The sequence below is a fragment of the Papilio machaon genome, chromosome 27 (genome assembly GCF_912999745.1).
Source record: "Papilio machaon chromosome 27, ilPapMach1.1, whole genome shotgun sequence".
In the NCBI taxonomy this organism is placed as follows: domain Eukaryota; kingdom Metazoa; phylum Arthropoda; class Insecta; order Lepidoptera; family Papilionidae; genus Papilio; species Papilio machaon.
In genome coordinates, this window is record NC_060012.1 from 1533824 (window position 1) to 1550544 (window position 16721).

The following is a 16721-nucleotide window of genomic DNA, read 5'->3' on the forward strand; positions in this document are numbered from 1 at the left end:
ACGGCTTGACCGATTCTCATGAAATTTTGTGATCATATTGAGTAGGTCTGAGAATTGGCCAACATCTATTTTTCATACCCCCCATTAGTTTTTTTTAACTGCGCGCGGACGGAGTCGCGGGCGACGTCGATGTTTGAAGGATTACTTCATGTGATAAAATTATCAAATACGTATATTTGATCTATTCAGAGATGCATTTTAGAGCAAATTACAAATTCTGTTACTTTTAGAGTTATCGAGGGTAAACTTTAAAGTCCGTGCAATATTTTCAAGTCGAACTAATGTACTAATACTTCTTACTAATATTATAAATGCCAATGTTCAGATAGATGGATGGATGGACGTTAGTTTGAAGGTATCTCCTGTACGACTCAACGGAGCTTGATGGAATATGGCAAGGATGTAGAACATAGTCCGGAAGAACACACAGGTTACTTATTCAGTTTTTTTTTAAGTTCCGGGTAAAAGCTATTTAACCATAAAGTAGTAATAGCCGTAGTAATTAGAATCACTTAAAGCTACACCAATAAGTGAAGTACAAAAAGTCCTAACAGTACTACGAGGTGTAAAAATAATAGCCGCTAAAAAGCAAACGAAATTAGCGTAAACTTAAAAATTACCAACACCGGAAACAAAAGGTACATTATATTACATCTGATAAAAAAAGTCTAGACGTATGTAATTTCTTCAGAAAACTGTACAAAAACAAAGTTATCTATCAAGGATAATTTCAAGGATGACTAAATAATTTTCTAGAAAAGTTTCGACTTCGTTATTGTATAGTTAAGTGTTTAACTTTTCAATATAAGTTATGGAATAAGAGGATTTCTTCTAAATTTTAATTCATTGTGTTGGAATTATTCCTTAACCGCTTATTATTCAGTTACTAGAAATTTTTATCCTACCCACAGTAGAGTGCGTAGTTAAAACTAAAAGAAGCTCTACTATTTATAGTATGTATAAACGAAAGCGATGAAACATTGATTACTTACAATTAACTTTAACCGATAAAGATTAATCGTAATAAAGAAAGTATTTTACCAATGTTTAAAAAAAAATAATAAGCATCTTAACATCTTACATACAATTTTTCTTTCATTTAAATGAAGTATTGACAGACTTAGAAATGAAGCATAAATTGTTTCGCTCAAAATAACCTTTTTTTTAGATCAACTTAATTGATTGACTAGCACTTTAATAAATACAATTGTTTTTTTATATCATAAGGTGGCAAACGAGCAAATGGCCACCTGGATTCGCCGCAATAGCGAGGCGACCGTTGCCCATAGACATCCGCAAATACAGATGCGTTGCCTACCTTTAATCAACGGAGAAGGGAACGCACAGAAAGAGGATATTTCTCCTTCCTATGCGTCCCCTCTTCCGCTAAATCCACTTCCCCCTTCCTATCCTTTCCTAATAAGAAAAGGGTGGGTAGGGAAAAGGGGTTAAAATTAGGCCTCCGGTACCACACTCATCAGACGAAACGCGGAATTGCTTCCACTTCACGCCTGTCTTCTGTGTGGTCGTGGTATTTAATTGCTATAGTGTTTTGTATTAATATTTCTAATTTTTTAAATGGTCCTTCTAGTCGGATACAAGCTTAGAAGTTCTAGAATGTTTTTTAAATGATAGTAAAATATTTAATTTTATGTTATGGTAGCTGATTTATTATAAGTGATTTAGAGTGTTGTATTAAAAAATATGCGTTGTAAAGTGCATTAACAATCATATGAAATTACTTATTGAAACATAGGCAAAGTTTAACTGCCCTAAGTCCTTATTACGTTACATGTCGTCAGATGAATCATATACTTAATTAAGAAAAAACAAAAAATAACCTCACACTCTTTTTGTATCTACCCGCAAATATAAGACGTTGAAAAATACATCTCACATCCATTGTCTAGATGGAGGTAGACAAAGAAAACAATGCTAACGATCTAACGGTGAATGTTAGTCAAGGAGTCGAGCTTTAGTTCCCGGATTAACCTATCATAGCTGCATAGCACAATTTTTAGCGACATCATCCAAGGGACTTTTTTCAATTAATGAAATTTCGCTATGTGTAAAGTTCAGAAAAGAAATACTAAAGAAAGCGTACGTGGGAAGGCCATTAATATCATCTAGACTAACCGCAATATGTTCGTATTTTTAGGCGGTATTTGAATTAAATCTTTGAAGACGAATTAAACGTTTGTTTTCTTTACTACCATTTTTATACATTACAAATTTCGAGAGAAACAGAAAAAATGTGTATAAGGTGCTGTTTCTTTTAAAGACTACAGTGATGAGTAGAAAGAATTACTGCTGTCTACAGAAAGCTATTTCTAAAGTCGACAACAAAACTGCTTGTAATTATGTCATTATCAACTAGGATGGGATAGAGAGCCTTTTTTACGACTAGTGAAGGTCATTCGATTTATTTTTTATCGATAAGTTCTAATAGATCAAGTCTATGACACGGTAATAATAATACCGTGAGTGAGAGAGATACAGTTATACACAATTCCTGTGACGTGACAAAGACAGGGATAACTATCTTCCGTCCCTTTCTGCGTACCAGGGTTTGGGGTTTGTTTGGAACAAAGGTTGTCCCCTACAAACAACCTAGGTTGTCCCTAACAAAGTTTGACATTCGTGCTATTTTTCGAAAATTGTGAGTACTTAGTGGCTGTAATTGTGCAAAAATATTTTGATATTACAGTTTTAGTAAGGTAAAGTTTATAAAACATGGTATACTGCTGTATCGTCGGTTGTAAAAGCCGTAGTGAGCGAAAAGAGAAAAACATAACCTTTCACTCGTAAGTACTGAAACTACGCACTTATTCACATGTATTCATACAAAATAAGGAAGAAAATACAAACTAGTTGTTCTTTACAGTCTTTGTAATAACTAATATGTTAAAATACGGGTAAAATCAGCTAAAATAAAATAGTATTTTTCGAACATTATGCGCCCAAACGCAGATGTCATTTGTGTCAAATAATATACTGTAGATCTGGGAAACAAGCAGCCATATTAAACTTCTTTTCAAATTGGTTGGTTATTACCCGTAAAAATAATACCACCATCATGTTGTAAAAATTACCCTGAATTTAGGGGAAATAAATTATAGTATGTATAATGTATATAAATGAAACAATTCACATTTTTTATACTATTTTCAACAGATTTCAAAAGGAGTTTTTAATTCTGGTATATGCTGTGTTTTTAAATATTTGATACTTTCTTATCCCGTTGATTTTAAAGAGTATGCTTTTTAATTTGTCCCATGTAAATTTTGTTTCTTAGAAATTACATTCAAAATAGTTTAATATTAAGTAGTTTTACATGTAGTGTTCACTGTAATGATATACAGAGTAATTTAAAATTATATGACTATAATATTGGTATGTTTTTTGTAGCTTTTTATGAAGACTTAGGGCTTCGTGCATATCGAAGAAAAATAGGACATCGTTTGAATGCTCGTCTAATGGACCTAAGACTGAAGAGATGCCGCGCTTTGTTGAAGCAGTACGCGGGAAAAAAATATCGGGAAATTCTTTTTTTGGAGTCACTCAAGACATCCTTGATTAAGGCAGCCGCCGATATTGACATGGATCTCGTTCGTGCTGTGATAGACGACTGGCCGAGCAGATTGAAGGCCTGTATTCAAAATCACGGATGTCATTTTGAGTAAACTTTAGTGTCATAAGAATCTATGTTTTGTTAAGTTCATTTTGGTATATAAATGGTCACATAATGAATAAACTTGTTTCAATTATTTTATATTAAACATGTAACAGAATTTATGACCTGATTAAGTATTACTAAAAAAATCTGTTTACGTAATCTTAGTCACATAAACAAAAACTACGCATTGTTTTTTATATTTACTACGTTTATTAATTACAATTTAATTGGGAATATATAAATTGGTCTATATTAAATTATATCGTAATTATTCATTTTCGGGACAAAACAAATAACTGGTAACCCCAATCCTTTTACTTATATATAGGTATAGTCTATAGTACTCTCTATCTGTCCCTTACGGGTGAACGCGCATGCCATATCTATATAATTCTTCATCTGAGTAATAGATAAAATAAAGACTTGAAATTGTTTATTTATGAAGTTGTTTTTCGAATTTTAAACATTCGTAGATTGTAAGTTAATGTTATAGAAAATAACTTTATCGTAAATTTTTCTGTCACATTGTCTAACATCAATAAGATTTTTATATCCATGGCTTGTGGAACTGTAAAAATCCACAAGTTATTTCTACTGCCGAATCATTAGTAAGAACTCTCTCCCTCTCTTTCTCACTGAAAACAGATTTTTCGGTCAGAGAGAGAGTCTGTTAACTTTGTTTTTAATGGAATGTTTCAGTAATTGAAACTATAAAATACATTACACATAATACATTTAATTTTCGTCGTCGATTAGTTTGAAATTATGTATTATCGTGTAGAAAGAAAACTATCGATAAATTTCTTTACATAGCTGGCACATCCCTAGTAGAGACTACCTGAGAACTACCATTTCCTCGGGTAAAATTATTAAGACGGGCGACTCCGCAAAAAAGAGGGGTAATTAAAACAGTACTAATTAAGATTTGGCTTAATGGTCTCTGAGATATCGTTTTTTTTAATTATTCCACTGATCGTTAGTAAAGAATGGAAGATTAAATATTTTTCTATCTTAAATTGGATCATTATGAAAAAATTAAAAAAGCAAAAAGACTACACTGCCAATAAGAAAATGTATGGCTTACGAGAAAGAGTATTTTTTTTCTATTTTTCTATTTGAGATTTGAGGTCGAGGATTTTAGCTATAGGGGTGAAAACTAAATAAACTAAGCTTCAAATTTTAAGTAACGAAACTTTAAAAATGTACAAAAAATCATGTCACAAAGTTAACACGGAATTAACGATATATTCCTTATTATTACTATAAATTGATATCGTTGGAACATTAGCACTGTCTGTTATTACATCTTCATACCTACAGTAGCATAACATTAAATATTTTATAACGAAAGTCTCACATTAACAACGTAATCCGACGCTGCACTCCGATAAACAGTGCAATCAAATGTGACTCATTGTTACCTCCAAGCATAATGTTTCAGCTGACAAAACATTTGCACAAAATCAGTATCCTTTTTTTAAGAAGAGAGCGGGTTGATAATATAATTCTTGTACATATTAAGGCAATGGAAGCCCGTGGTAGCTGATTGCAAGTGCTGTATGAAAAGACTGAAGATTCAGGAACTTTAGTAAAGATGTAAGGATGTAGTAGTGAGGGAAGTGCATAATACTTAACTATCTAATTTGTTGAAACAGTATTTTCTACCCATGACATATTTTAACACTGCAAAAGCTATATTCTTGCAGCTACATAGCAAGGACCTAAGTCTATTCTCAAATATCTATTAATATGAGCTGGTCAAGGTTTTAGCAGAGATCAGCACAAGACGGACCAATCAAAAAGCCATAATCTATTTAAATTAAAGTTTTTATAAAGTATATGGTACTTAACACTCCTAATCTTGGGGGTTTCCTTGACCTTTAAAGATATGGAGAATTAAAAATTTGATTTAGATTGGTTCCTCCTATCTGAAAGTTGTGATAGAGTAATTGAGGAGCAAAATGTTGGCAAGGTATGGAAATTTTAAGCAAAATGTTTATGAGTAAAATAACATGAAAGTAATGAGATTAAATATTAATGGTTATAAAGATAAAGGATGAGTGAAGAAAGTTTTATAAGGTGAAATCAAATATGAGAGTTAATAGATAAGTGGCACATACTGTGCCTATCCTGCATAAAGAAAGGGAAGGGAAATAAGTAACAAAAGTAGATATATAGACAGTAGAAGACATTAGGGATGAAACTACCAAATGGAAATTTAAAAAACCTTAAAAATATTTATTACATTCTATAAAATAACATTTCTTTTGTTTATCCTTATTTAATTTTTACTTTCCTTAAATTTATTTTAATTTGACTTAACATACTTTTTTTCCTTTAATTTAAATTAAAAAATATTTTTTGATTCTGCAGTCAAATTATTTTAAATAGTTTTGTGGGAAATAGTTGTATTCCCAAGGTTAACTCTGTATAATAATAAATAAATAATAGATATAGATCTATTCTCATTTAAATAATTGAGTTTTGTAGAAAATTTTATTGATTATTTTAAATGTGAAGAAAAATCTAGGAAATAGTTTTTGAGTCAGTAAGAAAGTTTAAAGCATTCATGGTGAAAAAGTACTTGAATAAATGATAAAAGTTTATCAGAAGTTATCACAATTAGACGCTTTTTAACAATACCAATACAGCGGGTAAAGATAAAAAGTTTTTCATACAACCAAATGTTCGTTTATTTGTTTTCAAACAAAAGGAAGTTTTAAAAACATTTCACTGGGTGTTAGAAGAATGATTTATCTTAACACAACGTTACACAAAAATTCCAAAGAAGGGCCCCGATATAATCTAAACACAGTCACATTGTTTTAATAAGGCGCAACGACTAGAAAACATCAAAAGACGTTCGTTTATATTCATCCTGCGCGTCGGATCAAAGGACCGCTTCCAAGTAAACGTGCAACGAATTACATATCCTTCTAACAAAATCCCATTAATATCAGCCCAGAATGACCGTAAAAACCTATAAATAGCACCGCAAGGGCTCTAAGGATGCGACTTACCGGATAAGAGCAGCGAAACGAATAAAAACAGGCGAAATACACACATTTTTCCCACTAACAAACACTAATTGTTCACTACAGGTTTTAAAATTCGTATTTAGAATAATTTTCGTCCATTTTTAATTTAGAAGACCTTCGGAAGCATGTTTTTGTTTTTTTTTCAAAGGAAGAACGCGTTGTAAACACAAGTCAAAAGCAACCGCACGATCGACAGAAGGAGCGACTGGCGAACTCGACCGGCGCTTTTGAACAACCGCTTTCATCTACGGCACACAAACGTAGAATGCGGTTCACAGACGAACCCACACAAATGTTTACTTCAACCCAGCACCGGCTAGCGCCTATCTTCACACCATATTTGACAGTTCATTCACACCGTTTGCTATTGGATTTTTTTTATATTTTAACTTCTTATTAACTAGTATTATTAGTAACTAGTGTATTGAGTAACTGAAACATCATTGGATTTTCTTAATTTACTTTTTACTGTGTTTTTGTCTTGAACTTAATCAAAGACCACTTTTCAAAGAATTGGTTGATGATTTCTTGAATCATACATAGATGGCATTAATTTAAAATTTGTTTTCAAAATTTGAAGTTTCTAAAAATTAAAAACGCTTTTGGAGGCTGTAAATCGTTTTCGCTTATCGTATTATTTCATTGAAAAGACATATTAAACGGGATTCATAACATTCGGCACAAAAACTATTTGTTGTTTTTGAGCACTAATGTTTAATTTGCACTTAAAACCATCTTTAGGTTACAATGTAAAACATATGGGATAATGAAAATAAAATGACACTTTTCAATGATATATTGGGTAACCATTCCAAAAGATTTATTGCATAAATAAAACACATTGAATGATATATATTATGTAAATTTAAAATGAGAAATAATATACTTCATGATGGGGACCAAAAATAAAGTATAGAATAATTATTAAACATTCTTTTTATTGCTAAAATGATGTTTAGCAAATGTCTGAGCAACAAGTAATGGAAACACTAAAGTTGCATCTGCATATAGCTTCACCGGAGTTGCATTAACTCTGATTTTTCCCCAAGAGACTGCTTCATCTGGTCTAGCCCCTGCATCACTACCGTCATATTCACAAGATGTGTTAACATATACAGCAAAATCAGCACCATTTCTCATTAAGTTAGCATTACAAATGTGATGCTTTATAACTCCACCACCCAAAATAATCATACCAGTATTATTTGCTTTCACAGCCATTGTATTGAGTCTCCGTAAGTCTCCGAGTATATCAATTATAAGGCCAGGACGTTTATAAGAGTGAAAATACATCATATCACCTAATGAACCATCAGTTAAAGCGGGACTAAAGATAGGTATATTATTCTTCCAAGCCCAATAGCAAACTGATTTCTCATCATTGATTTTTTCACCTAACCTAGCTATAATTCTTGATGGTGACCAAACAACATTTTCTCTGACTTGCTCTTCTAACATTTCATCGAGTAATGGTGTAACCCATTCTTCGAATAAACAATAATTATCATTCGGAACTAATAAATTGCCAATCCTATTGATTCCACGAGATCGTAATATCTTTCCGCTCAAATTAAAATCTCCTATATATGTAGGTGCTAAGCATTTTATAAGATCTTCCTCTACCCCGCCAGCTGTAGTAACAATACAATCAACAAGCTTATTTTTTACTAGAAACCGTATAGTATCTCGTAAACCGGAAGAAATCATGTTGGAAGTGAATCCTAAGAAAATAGTGCAATTAGTCTTCTTCTTAATAAATATATCTTCTTCGTGAGGGTCGCAGGTCTCTTCCGTTAATGGTATTGAACGACATTTGAGCATGTTATTGATTTCTGCGACCGCTTTACCGAAACTGGTCGCTTGGAAACCAGTTCGAGTATAACTTTCGAGTATTTTATTATAATCTGTACCATTTTCCCAGTCGTACCCAGCTACGGTTGGAGTTTCTGCAGGTAATTCCTGACTTGGACCCAACACTGCTGTGATCGCAACATCGGGTGCGTTCGATTTAATCTTCTGAGTTTTCACTGCGTCCATTTTGTTTCTTGTCTTTCAAAGTAGCTTATAATTGGTATTCACTAAGAATATTATAAATGCAGATTTATAACCAAGGAAAATACGAATGAATGGTGTTGATGCGTACAAAATTGTTTTGAATTGGTCTGTCACTGTCAGTCAGCGACAGACAGCTACCTGTCTGTCGCTGGCTGTCACTGTCAAGTGTTTTTCTACAATTCTACATATTGGTAAATATTTTTTTAATACAGAATATTTTAATATATATTTAATTTTCTTAATAAATGATTTTTTTATAATAAATCAATTTAATGACAAAGGAAATATAATTGTTAATTCATAATTTGTCATAATAATACACTAGATGTCGCCACAAGACAAGATATGAATTTGATTTTCTAAAATCCCTTAGATTAAACGTTCGCCTTGTATTAAAATTATTACACAGTTATATGATTTTTATTTATTAATCAATTTTGCTATGCTTTAGAAAGAAGTAAGGTACAGTACCTTACTTCAAGAAGTCTAAAGAGACTAGTATTTCAAAATTGACCAAACACACACGGTCATTAATAGTTCGACACTTTCGTACCTAATTATTATTGTTAACGGCACTTCAATAAAGGTATTTAAGTCTGAATGCCTATACATTGTCTATAAATAAAACATATGACTTCCACTTTCCCTTGTTGATTGACACCTATCACTAGCACGGCTTGTTCAATATGAATTTATGAACATTGCCGTTTCTACTGCCTAAATTCCTGTGCAAAAATAAATATCACTGTCAAAAAAAAAGTTTGGATACATATTTTCAGCAGTTTTAACATTATGGTAATATTATCATAGAGAATTTAAAATTTAAAAGGAGTCTTAATGTTGTTTTGAATAAATTTGTTTGTGATCACTAGCCTTTTGCTTTGATTTCAACTACATCTATTATTTTGGGACTAAAGAGGTAAAGTTAAGGACCAAAATTCACGCCAAATGAAAATCGGTAATCTAATCTCTATTCGGAGTGGGTGAGGTTAGTGTGTAATACAATGATAGTATAATCAATAGAAGGTTTTTGTTTTGTTAAGCATATGTCCAGTTCAGTGCGATGGAGAGTTGATCTAATTAACCTGACATTTAAGGGAATACAGTGCTGTCAAAATGTTTTTCGCTTTCGACGCCATTATGCAAGTCTATGACACGGTAATAATAATACCGTGAGTGAGAGAGATACAGTTATACCCAATTCCTGTGACGTGACAAAGACAGGGATAACTATCTTCCGTCCCTTTCTGCGTACCAGGGTTTGGGGTTTGTTTGGAACAAAGGTTGTCCCCTACAAACAACCTAGGTTGTCCCTAACAAAGTTTGACATTCGTGCTATTTTTCGAAAATTGTGAGTACTTAGTGGCTGTAATTGTGCAAAAATATTTTGATATTACAGTTTTAGTGAGATCAAGTGTATAAAACATGGTATACTGCTGTATTGTTGGTTGTAAAAGCCGTAGTCAGCGAAAAGAGAAAAACATAACCTTTCAATCGTAAGTACTGAAACTACGCACTTATTCACATGTATTCATACAAAATAAGGAAGAAAATACAAACTAGTTGTTTTTTACAGTCTTTGTAATAACTAATATGTTAAAATACGGGTAAAATTAGCTAAAATAAAATAGTATTTTTCGAACATTATGCGCCCAAACGCAGATGTCATTTGTGTCAAATAATATACTGTAGATCTGGGAAACAAGCGGCCATATTAAACTTCTTTTCAAATTGGTTGGTTATTACCCGTAAAAATAATACCACCATCTTGTTGTAAAAATTACCCTGAATTTAGGGGAAATAAATTATAGTATGTATAATGTAGATAAATGAAACAATTCACATTTTTTATACTATTTTCAACAGATTTCAAAAGGAGTTTTTAATTCTGGTATATGCTGTGTTTTTAAATATTTGATACTTTCTTATCCCGTTGATTTTAAAGAGTATGCTTTTTAATTTGTCCCATGTAAATTTTGTTTCTTAGAAATTACAATCAAAATAGTTTAATATTAAGTAGTTTTCCATGTAGTGTTCACTGTAATGATATACAGAGTAATTTAAAATTATATGACTATAATATTGGTATGTTTTTTGTAGCTTTTTATGAAGACTTAGGGCTTCGTGCATATCGAAGAAAAATAGGACATCGTTTGAATGCTCGTCTAATGGACCTAAGACTGAAGAGATGCCGCGCTTTGTTGAAGCGGTACGCGGGGAAAAATGGAGTCACTCAAGACATCCTTGATTAAGGCAGCCGCCGATATTGACATGGACCTCGTTCGTGCTGTGATAGACGACTGGCCGAGCAGATTGAAGGCAGCGTTAGCAACTTGAAGTGGACTGACTATCGTACCAGGGGCGTAAAATTATCGTACATGGATCGAAATTATCGTATTTTTTAGGATAATGTCTATTATAGATAAATTAATCATATAAATTGTAATATTGATATGCATGCAAGTACTTTATAGTTTGTCTTTTTTAAACCACCGCTGTCAAATCAACAGAACACTGAAACCCAAATGTTTTACACGTGGTACAGACCTGAACTGATTCCCTTTCCACTTTAAGTTCAATAAACGCGCCAAACTTAAAATTCACTTAGACAAAATTTCACTGTTCTCATGCAAGTTGGGTATGAAACACGTCAAAATTTTGTATTTATAAAGAAGAAATGGATATGAATGGGTGGTGAAATAAAAAATCAAAGAATTTTTTTTATATATCAATATACACTTATATTCATAAAAACAGAAAATATAATTTTTATATTTTAATATAGTCTTTAAAAAATAATTTAATATAATTAAGGTATTCATAAAGATTAATTATTTGTGTTATCACTTAGAAATCGTTTAGCATTAAAATATTATTAAATTCCTCTACATCCGCGTCACTATATAAATCTTGAACCGTTTTGGTAGTGCTTTCTGTAGTAATTTTTCTTCACTTAATTTGAATAATTCCGTTTGTCAGAGCGAATACGGACATATAATCATAATAATATAACGAAATAACTGCCAACTTTTCTACACAAAATATACGATACATATGAAGTGTGAACATAATCGAAATATCGAACTTTTATTCTCTTGTTCGCATTGGTAGATGCTATACTAACCAATAAGAAAGCGTGTACAGCAGGCGCTGGATAAAGTTACAGTATTGGCAGTGTGAAACTTGGTAGAGCGGATCGTAAGGACCAATAGGAATAAAGAACTTGTATTTCCCGGTATTTTCTCAAGATTTTATTGGACAAAATAAAATCATGCTACTGCGGTTTAGACTATCAACGCATGAGTGAAATAATATAAATTCTCAAATTTTGCATCATGATAGAAATTATCGTACAATCTGCGTACGATAATAATATGCTATCGTACATCGTATGTAGGCACAAAATTATCGTATGTGTACGATAATTATCGTACGGTTCCGAACGCTGATTGAAGGCCTGTATTCAAAATCACGGATGTCATTTTGAATAAACTTTAGTGTCATAAGAATCTATGTTTTGTTAAGTTCATTTTGGTATATAAATGGTCACATAATGAATAAACTTGTTTCAATTATTTTATATTAAACATGTGACAGAATTTATGACCTGACTAAGTATTACTAAAAAAATCTGTTTACGTAATCTTAGTCACATAAACAAAAATTACGCATTGTTTTTTATATTTATTACGTTTATTAATTACAATTTAATTGGGAATATATAAATTGGTCTATATTAAATTATATCGTAATTATTCATTTTCGGGACAAAACAAATAACTGGTAACCCCAATCCTTTTACTTATATATAGGTATAGTCTATAGTACTCTCTATCTGTCCCTTACGGGTGAACGCGCATGCCATATCTATATAATTCTTCATCTGAGCCATTATGCAACCGGTGCGCGCCAAAATGAGTGCATGATGTAATAAAATATGTAATTTTACTTTCGATAAATACCATCGAAGGCGAGACACGTTCCTATTACGTCCGGTGTATGAGTAATTGTGAGCAATTGGCATTCTTTAATCGCCTTGAGCAACCACGGTGATACTTAATAAAAAAACTAAACAAATACATCATACGTCAAATTTTATAGGTTAAGTAAGGCGGCCATTTTTGTTTTCATCTTGAGACTTGTTTTGATGTTTTTGAATTTTCTAATTGAACTTACTGTTGCGCTTCTCGCTATTCTGCCTAGCTCTCTTTCAGTGTCTGATTACAGGGTTAACTACATATCCCGGCTAAAATAGATCCCGAAGATCCGTAACAACATCAAAATATTTGGGGTTCTTCGACGAAGTGGCTATTCATTAGTTATTTTGTAAGAGAAGGTGGCGTACGAGAGGTACATCGAAAAACTATGACTATCTTCATTACGGATGAAAGTATCAAAGGGTAATTTAAAAAAAGCTCAAAAAATATTTATTACATTCATTGCCATAACTTCTATTCTCATTACTGATTTAATTATACTTTCCTTAAATTTATTTTAATTATCATAACTTATTTACTTTTATTTTATATTAATTTAAATTTAAATTTAAATTTTGATCCTACAGTCAAATTATATCATTTTGTGGGACATAGTTGTATTTTAGGTTATCATTGTATTGTAAATAAATAAAAAAATAAATAAATAAACAACTACAAATGCGTTGCGGTCTTTGAAAAAAACGGCTCTTGTCCACCGATAGGTAAATTATTTGTAAATTATACGAAAAAAACGAAATTGCAGAAAAGTAGTTCCTCACTACTAACTTTACATCCACACTTGGCCAGCGTCGATGACTAAGATCTAATAAACCTTAGATTGACCTACAAGCTAATGACGATGTCTAAATTAAAAACAAAAAACTTTATGTTTACAATACATATCGTGAGAAGATGTTATTGCAATCGCTAATGGGTTTCCGGTTTAACACACCAATGGACCCATTTCCGGCACGGAAATTGTCAAACTGGATTTGTAACGAATGTGTGTTAAATAATTTTATATCAAAATAGTTCCCGCGTTAAGAGACGAGATAAATAGTTTGTGTGATTTTTTAAATCAAATCAAATCTCAAATTGATTTCGACAATCTTGATTTTAAATTAAAATATTTTAAAGTCTGAAATCGTTAGTAGTTGAGTGATAAAAGAAAGTCAGTAAAAGTCAAGGGAAAAACGATAGCTCAGGGATCTCGTAATCTGAAACTTTAAGATAACTATATATCTTACTATTAGGTCTTCACTGGTCAAGTTACAAATTCTCAGTTTCTTTATTTCCTATAAAATTTACCTATAAAAAGTACATGTTAATTACTTTTATTACAATTTCTTCACATTAAAATAGGTATGTTGTCTTTACATTGACAGTGCATTAAATTCAGTCTAAAATCTAAAAACAAATGACACATTCGTTGAAAGCTTGAAAGCCGCCAAAAAAGATGCGTAGATTAAAAATTACATAATCGTTACGCAAATGTTATCGGTAAATTGTAATTATTACATTGTCTATTAATAAAAAAATTACTATCACTACACCTGTATTGGGAAAGGGAAGTTGTAGATACAATGTTGTATACGCGCGTCAGTTAACCGTATACGCGCGAATACACCGAACGTACTGGCAATTTAAAAAGAAAAACAAACGATGTTTTTTTTAATCTGTGCCACATTAGAAACAAATTAAAAATAATAAAAACTTAATTGTTTGTGTTTTAGTGACGACAAGCGATTTCTTTTTAAAGTGAGTACCATATTTTTTTATTTAATTATATAAATATTTAAGTAGTTATTTAAATGAAATTATAGTATACATATTTGTGCAAAAATAAATTCAAAGATCAATTTAGTAGGGTAATTGTAAAGTAAAATTTGTTATTTAATTTTTTTTTTGTTTTTTGTACTAGCTATGTCAGCGACTTCATCCGCGTGAAATACTACTCTAGGGTAGCATTTTAATAATTTTTAATTTGTAATAATTTTAGCTGATTATTTTACTTCAAGTTATAAAACATCGCAACAAAACATATTAAACTTAAAAACATCCATTTAAACCTTCATATTTCCATACTAATTTTCATACCCTATTTTCTATTTTGCACCCTCGAGCGAAAAATGTTACAAACCTTGAATATCATATTTATTTATATCAAATTAACGACCTCAAAATAAGTTGCAACCCCTTACATCCATTTTTCGTGTTAAAAAGTAGCCGATGTGCTTTCTCAAGCCATTCTACTAGTAATAATTCTAGGTTATCTGGGTGTACTAAATTTCGTTTAATTTTGGCGTAAAAGCAAAAACTATAGAAGCGATTTAAACTGACAGACAGGCAGAGTTACTTTCGCATTTATAATATTAGTAAGGATTTATAAAAATTAGGTTACAATAAATGCGTCTAAATCTAGCATTCAAACAAAAATGTAGAAAATATTAGTTTTTAACATTTTATAGTCGAAATCGTAAATCACAGTGGTTCATTTCGTGGATCGAACCTAGACCACTAGATTACAAGTCCAGTCTACTGCTCTCACTCTCAGTGTTTAGATCAAGTTTGTGCAGAATTGGTAAATTAGTACTCGGAGACCATTACTTTAATTAAAAACATTAAGGTAACCCACAAAGCACCCAATAAAAGGGTTATAATTGCAGATGTGCAGCGTTCTCTTTCCTATTTCGGCGAATTTGAACCGCTTGCTCGTTTGCCGCCTTATAATATGAAAAAAAAATCCTCGATAATTTCATTCCACTTTTTCATGTTCTCCAAATGCGGTTTTCTTCTTTCATTTCATTCCTGGAGATATTATATATATATCTACGATAACAACAAAAATATCCGGCCGCATTACAACCAAGTTTATGTATAAAAATGTACACTAAGGAAATACTTAAATAACGTTTCTGAGTGCGACAAAAAGACCGCAAAATCGGGAAGTATATAAGTTCCTCTTACAATATATGTTGGTAACAGGCCATCTAGCACGATGCAATTTGCACAGTTTAACGCGATCATCGCGTGACGACAACGTGACGTGTTATTACGTCACAGTAGCATAAACGATGGTATGTGGTTCAAACAGAACTGCAACTGTGTTGTCATCAAAATAGTTGCGAAAGTGCCCAGTAACAGGGAAGTACGATGTTATAGGTGTCGACTGGAATCTATATATATAAAAGAAAGTCGTGTTAGTTACACTATTTATAACTCAAGAACGGCTGAATCGATTTGACTGAAAATTGGTGGGCAGGTAGCTTAGAACCAGGAAACGGACATAGGGTAATTTTTACCCCGTTTTCTATTTTTTATTCCGCGCGGACGGAGTCGCAGGTAAAAGCTAGTTATTTATAATGTCACTTACTCTTTGACAAAACAGAGACAACATGTTTCAATACAAGTATTACTACAGTCGAAATCTACATGGCAACATATAAGGACTGATTCAAATAATCTTCAGTTGCAAATTAAAATGCCGCCAACAAGCCGAGTGCTTAATGTTGTTCGGATACGGCGATCTTTTAAGAATAAAACCACGAAGTACAGGTTAAAAATGTACTTTGGTTTCCCCTAACACCCCTTCCATCACTTCTTTCTTTTATATCCGTTATGTAAACGCATTATGTCTTTAGTATGTTTTGACATAATATATCCACAAATTACTTCTTCTAATTATCTCATTAAACCGTTTACAAAATTCCCCAAATCTCGTAATGCGTAAAAAACACTGTGATAAAAATCTGACATTATTTTATCTGTGGTAATCTCAGATTTCCGCCAATATTGCGTAGCACGTGAAATTAAAGAATTAAATTCACTTCCCACTTAGAATCAAATATCGCAGCAAACCATACCAACTATAATTCTAGTTTTCGGCTTATTTTAAACTAGCTTTTACCCGCGACCGTGCGGAATAAAAAAATGCACACAAGATAAAAAAGTTCCTATGTCCGTCTCCTAGTTCTA

At 31.9% G+C, this 16721-nt stretch overlaps 2 protein-coding genes across 2 annotated transcripts in view; both read right to left on the reverse strand.

Moving 5' to 3' along the window:
- Positions 1-6983, reverse strand: part of LOC106708095 (tyrosine-protein kinase-like otk) — a 39878-nt gene extending 32895 nt beyond the window's left edge. Inside the window, exon 1 of the mRNA XM_045684665.1 lies at positions 6697-6983. Within this exon, the coding sequence (XP_045540621.1) occupies positions 6697-6742 (46 nt within the window). The 5' untranslated portion in view covers positions 6743-6983. The remainder of the gene's footprint in view (positions 1-6696) is intronic.
- Positions 6984-7632: 649 nt separating this feature from the next.
- LOC106708105 (probable deoxyhypusine synthase) lies at positions 7633-8887 on the reverse strand. The gene has a single exon (XM_014499577.2). It carries the CDS (start codon positions 8749-8751, stop codon positions 7639-7641), a length of 1113 nt encoding a protein of 370 aa, XP_014355063.2. The 5' UTR covers positions 8752-8887; the 3' UTR covers positions 7633-7638.
- Between the last annotated feature and the right edge of the window lie 7834 nt (positions 8888-16721).

What these genes read in the sequence shown, in the direction of transcription:
- LOC106708105 (XM_014499577.2), bottom strand. Translation starts at nt 8,751, where the DNA reads ATGGACGCAGTGAAAACTCAGAAGATTAAATCGAACGCACCCGATGTT.